Source organism: Bombyx mori, chromosome 9 (genome assembly GCF_030269925.1).
Source record: "Bombyx mori chromosome 9, ASM3026992v2".
Lineage (NCBI taxonomy): Eukaryota > Metazoa > Arthropoda > Insecta > Lepidoptera > Bombycidae > Bombyx > Bombyx mori.
The window spans coordinates 10,996,858-11,003,071 of NC_085115.1; the positions used below are offsets into that span (position 1 = coordinate 10,996,858).

General features: G+C 36.8%; 1 protein-coding gene across 1 annotated transcript; it reads right to left on the reverse strand.

The window, feature by feature from the left end:
- Positions 1-4,028: 4,028 nt before the first annotated feature.
- On the reverse strand, positions 4,029-4,952 carry LOC134199434 (histone-lysine N-methyltransferase SETMAR-like). Its single transcript, XM_062670278.1, has 2 exons — positions 4,758-4,952; positions 4,029-4,361 (listed from the first exon to the last, which is right to left on the reverse strand). The coding sequence occupies exons 1-2, from the start codon at positions 4,950-4,952 to the stop codon at positions 4,029-4,031; spliced, it is 528 nt and encodes a 175-aa protein (XP_062526262.1).
- Between the last annotated feature and the right edge of the window lie 1,262 nt (positions 4,953-6,214).

Genomic DNA, 6,214 nt, shown 5'->3' on the forward strand with positions numbered 1-6,214 from the left:
GTGTGACAATGCTTATGACCTGACTAGTTATAAATATGTACATACATTACATAATAATACTTTCGTTTGAGGAATGATATCGCTATAACCTACTTGAATGACCTCTGCTAATTACGAGATAAGAAGATAAGGTAATCTTGAAGAGAAATAGATAATGTACAATCAAAATCATTAGCAACTTTATTCTTGTTATTTTACATCTATATACTAATACGTAAAGCAAAAACTTTGTACCCCTTTTTTACGAAAATTGCGCGGACGGAGGAGTATCAAGTTTCTCACACTTATAGCGAATATAGAGAAGGAGTGTACAATGCTAATAATTTTTTTTAAATAATGCATAAAAGATACTTTAAGTCAATAAAGAAAACATTACACACACTACCATGTATTTGACATAACACATTATATAAAAATATATCTTTGTTTACTGTCAATTGGGAAACTTTTGTTATTGTTCAAAGTCTGTGGTCGAATTGAAAATAGATTAATATTGTTTGTCTTTAATATTATTGATCTATAGTGCAGTTTTGGCGAATACTGTGATTAAATTGCCGAATTATAATAGTGTTTGACAATAGAACCATAATAATTTTTAAACATATTTTAATTTCATATAATTATAGTCGAATTTCGACTACTGCGGGGTCACTCAGTAGTTTAAATAAAATGTTGAATATATTGTTTGTCAGCAGCTGTTAACAATTTCAAAGTTGGTTGTTTTCGTTTATGACCGCGTCGACCTCGTCCAGTATGCTAATTCCCAATCTACAACAGGTAAATGTCCTTCTGAGTAGTTCAAAGTTACTTATAATGTAGGAAAAACAGACTTTGCTTGTATATACAAGCAGGTATATACAAGCAGGATATCACTGGTGTGCTTGTATATCACTGGTGGTAGGACCTCTTGGGAGTCCGCACGGGTAGGTACCACCACCCCGCCTATTTCCGCCGTGAAGCAGTAATGCGTTTCGGTTCGAAGGGTGGGGTAGCCGTTGTAACTATACTGAGACCTTAGAACTTATATCTCGAGGTGGGTGGCGCATTTACGTTGTAGATGTCTATGGGCTCCAGTAACCACTTAACATCAGGTGGGCTGTGAGCTCGTCCACACATCTAAGCAATAAAAATAAAAATAAATGTTGATTTTGAATGTAGACCTGCATTCCCAATGTTCCTTGCTGGATGTCTTGTTATTCTCTTCAATGGAACGATTTGGCTCGTATTTACAGGTTTATTAAAAGATAAAAACTGAAGAACAAATAATAATGAAGTGCAATATGAGTGTAGTAGATAATGTAATCGTTAAAGATGTGTATGCGTTCGCGATCGCTCGATGAAGTGAAGCTCGGTGGTGGGCGAGAATAAAAACTTGTTTGGAGGGGGATTTAGAGATCCTTAACACCCAATCTCACATTGTAAGCTGACAGGACTGTGGTGCAATGCGGTCTTTACACCAAAAATAGATAATTGTAGATTAAGGATAGTATCGAAATCATCATCATCCATAACAATGATAGTAATAACTTAGGCACTGCCCTGGGTACAGCATTGGGTATTTATTGCCTTCCTTGGGTACCTAGCTCATGCTAGAAATAAAACTAATATTTTTTCACCTCAGCAGCTCAAACATGCCGCTTTTTCTGTGAGACAACAGTGAACAAAATGCGATTTTGAATCAAAGTAGCGTTGTGGGTCTTTACTGGTGGTAGGACCCCTTGTGAGTCCGCGCGGGTAGGTACCACCACCCCACCTATTTCTGCCGTGAAGCAGTAATGTGTTTCGGTTTGAAGGGTGGGGCAGCCGTTGTAACTATACTGAGACCTTAGAACTTATCTCAAGGTGGGTGGCGCATTTACGTTATAGATGCCTATGGGCTCCAGTAATCACTTAACACCAGGTGGGCTGTGAGCTCTTCCACCCATTTAAGCAATAAAAAACAAAAATAGTAGCTTTTTCATTTTTCAATCTTCAGTGCCACGAATTGACATTGTTCAGCTATAAATTTGAAACATTCGAATTTTACTGTGCTGTCTTTTTAACATGCATATAAAAAAGCGAGTGAAAAAAATAAACCTCTTCGAAATTCGATTTTGGAATTCGATCGGAAAAAAAACACGTTCGGAAACGCGTAATACCCTAAGATTTAAAGATATTTGTAATAAATAAATTACGTTTTTTTTTAAATGTTATTGTTTATATGTTTAATTTATTATTGGATTTTAATAAAAATAAGTCTAATTAATAGTATAAAATTGGTAGTTAGCCAATACATTTTTATTTGGAATTTCAACATAGATACATTTGAAAAATAAATGTCAGGGACGCGGTATCAAAACGCAATTTAAAAAAATAGAGGGAATAAAAAATTCGCTGATGCTGATAGGTAGCGTATAGCGTAACGTGTTAAACGTTATTTAACAATCTATTCCTGTTCATTTCTATGTCTCCTAAGTAATAAGTAGGTATTATGTGTTCTTACTGCTGAGGTGAAAAGTTATGTGTGCTACACGAGAGCAAAGTTTTTAGCATCTCATGCTGTTGAGTCCTTCACTACGCTCAGGATTTTAACTTTGAGTCACTCGCTACGCTGGTGAATCAATCATAGAATCCTTCGCTGGCTCGGGACTCAAAATTAGCACTCGAAACAAAAAACAACTTTGCTCTCTTGTTGCACAAATAACTATTTTTTTAATCCTTTTTCAATAACATGCATTTGAATATAATCGTTGTACAGATATAGTTTTATTGCTTGCGTTTTAATGCCCCAAAAGTTGTTTTCCGAAAAAAGAACTTGATTGGTTTCTAATTTCTGTTTAGGATAACAAGTTCTAAGTTTTTAAGACGGAAAACATAAAATTCGATAAATTAATTTACTTTACAATGTTTTAGTGATGTGGTGTCTCTTATTTTATGTGTCTTATTTGGCCATTTTCGTTATGTTTAACATGCTTCGCTCTGAGCCTCTTTGACATGTATTGATTTTATTCATGACTCGTGTAGAGAATTTCCAGGTCTGACTTCCATAAGCTAAGCTCGGTAGTAAACATGAGTTCATAGATTTTGCTTTGAGAGTTATTGGTAAGTTTTTTTTCAAATATTTCTTTTAGGGTCCAGTGCTTATTCCGGTTTGTTGGATCCTTTTCCCTACTTCCATGATGTTGCTGTTTATTTCGAGCCTTATTCTACATATTCTAGGGAGTTACTGTTAACAGTTATGGGTCTCATCTATGTATAAGTCATTATCTTTGTCTTCGTTAAATTAATTTCCAAACTAGGTAGGCAGCGGCTTGGCTCTGCCCCTGGCATTGCTGAAGTCCATGGGCGACGGTAACCACTCACCATCAGGTGGGCCGTATGATCGTCTGCCTACAAGGGCAATAAAAAAAAAACTTTCAGACTCGCTTGTTGTAGTGTCTATCATATTTTGCATCGTTGGCTGCTTCTGAGAGGACATCAGGTCGTCAGCGAACCTCAGATGAGTTAATTGGGCGCCTTTTTTATACAGTCCCGTTTTACTCAAATCCAGCTTGTTGATGATGTTTTCGAGAATGACTATAAAAACAGTACGTGAAAGCGGGTCCCCTTGTCTTACTTCTCTTTCCATGTGGGGCCTTTATTCTTCCTTTGTTATTATTGTATATACTTTAATCGCATTTACGTATTTATCTAGCTCATGTTCTTTTAAGCTTTCCCATATACTTGCGTGTGTGACCGAATCGAACGTTTTTTAATAGTCAATAAAAGTTATGTAAAGAGGTCTCATCATATTTACTCTTCATATTTCTTTATAATTAACTTAATGGTGTGGATGTAGTCGATAGCAGAGTAATCTTTTCTGAAGCCTGCTTATTCTACAGGTTGTTTTGCTTCTACAAGTATTATCGGACTTATAATCGATGAAAATAGGTTGAATATACGAGTATTAATTAGGTCCTTACATATGAAATTGGCGAGGATGTAATATTTTTTTTGTTAAATATATTTAATTAATCAAGGTATGCACCTTTATTATCTATGCACTTTTGTCATCCCATAAGTAGTTCCTTGATCCCTTTACTAAAAAAACCATGGGGGCGAGAGTCAATAAACTCTTTGAAGGCGGTTTGGACTGCCGCATCGAATTTGAGATTTTTTCCTTGTAAGAAGTTGTCCAAATTCCGGAAAAAATGGTAATCTGTTCGAACAAAGTCCAGAGCGTACGGTGGATGTCGCAGACATTCCAATTGTGGCTCATCTAACTTAGTGCTTGTTTGTTGTGCAGGGTGTGGTCTTGCGTTGTCGTGAAGCAGCAGTGGCCTAGAGTGATTGACCAATCTCGGTTGTTTAGCAGCTAGTTCTTCCTTCATGGTTTGCAGTTGCTGATGATCGATATCTGCCGTAATCGTTTAGCCAGATTTTAGAAACCTGTAGGGAACGACACCGATGCTGGTCCACCAAACACTAACAAGTAATTTTTTCTGAATCAATTTTCGTTTAGGGCAGGGTTTGGACGTCTTATCCGTTAGGCCACGACGACTATCAAAACTACTCCAGGTTTCCGCCATTGCGACGAGCGCTTCTGATTATCGTACAGTATCCATTTTTCATCACAATTCGATTTAAAATCTCTTCATTATTGTGTCGGTTGAGCAAAATATCACAGCAGTCGACGCGTGTTTGCAAATTCGATTCACTCAATTCGTGACATACCCATCGTTCAAGTTTTTTTACTTTCCGGTTTGCTCCAAGTGCATTAATTCAGTTTTATTACTTACCCCGAAGCCTGCAGCTGCAGCTGAAGTGTTTTGTGATGAATCCATTTCCACAATAGCCCTTAATTCTTCATTTTCCACTTTGGTCTCCGGCCGTCCACAGGGTTGCATCTGAAGGTCGATATTTTCAGAACGAAAACGTTGAAACCAAAAACGTACCGACCGTGCTTTCTTTTGCGATACCAACGCCGTACACATTATTAATCCTTCGAGCTGTTTCTACAGCACTGATGCCCCGGTAGAACTCGTATTCATAAATACACCTTAACCCGCTGGGAAGACGATCTGAAAAGATCAGCTAGCATAAACCGGCACTTCATAGCACAAGACAGACAAAAATGCGCATCTTTGGAGGAGGCCTTTACCCAAAGCGGGATTTCTTGTTAATTTATAATTATTTTAATACGTACAAGTATTACTAAAATAATTTAAGCTAACATAATAATAAAACTCAAATTTGTTGTTTAATGTAATGTTATATCCACCTAAGATTGTAAAACCAGAAATAAAAAGGCTTATTATAATTATAATACTCATTAGCATAACTTCATGTTCATTATCATAAATTCGTGCGTAATCTAAATTATTAACACGAAGAATGTATCTGTATCAGTGCTTGGCTTACTTTAAATGCTTTATTCGTTACTCAATGTTTTTTTTTAATTATGAAAAACATGTAAAATTTGACAAAAAAGTTTCGTCGTAACTATTGCTATCGGGTGTCCGCCGAGAAAGTATACGTGCTACTTTGTTTGTTTATAAATTTTGATTAACTGAAAGAGAATGAGATGAAAGAGATTGATAAATGTTATATTTAATGTCGGCTGTTATGTATGGAATACAATGCGAGCCCTTTTGAGCACATTTTTCATTACATTCTCACACATTTCACGCGGTATTTCATTAATTTCATCACGAATATTTTGTTTGAATTGCTCAAGCGTTTCTGGTTTGTTTGCATAAACTTTGCTTTTCAGATATCCCCACAAAAATAAGACCGTGGAGGCCAATTAACATCACCATTTCTTGAAATAACTTGTTGGGGAAACAGGTCTCGCAGTAATTTCGTTGTAATCCTGGCTGTATACGATGTGGCACCGTCTTGTTGATACCACATGTTAATCAAGCACAAAGCTTTTTTTTTATTTCTTTTTTTATTGCTTAGATGGGTGGACGAGCTCACTGCCCACCTGGTGTTAAGTGGTTACTGGAGCCCATGGACATCTACAACGTAAATGCGCCACCCACCTTGAGATATAAGTTCTAAGATCTCAGTATAGTTACAACGGCTGCCCCACCCTTCAAACCGAAACGCATTACTGCTTCACGGCATCGCTCCCCATTCACAGTTACCGTTCCCGGCGACACCCTATACGTATTAAAAGGGATGGAAAAAGAACACGAAGCTAATAAGGGAACAATATTATTACTTGCAATAAATAGGTTCGAGACCCAAGATC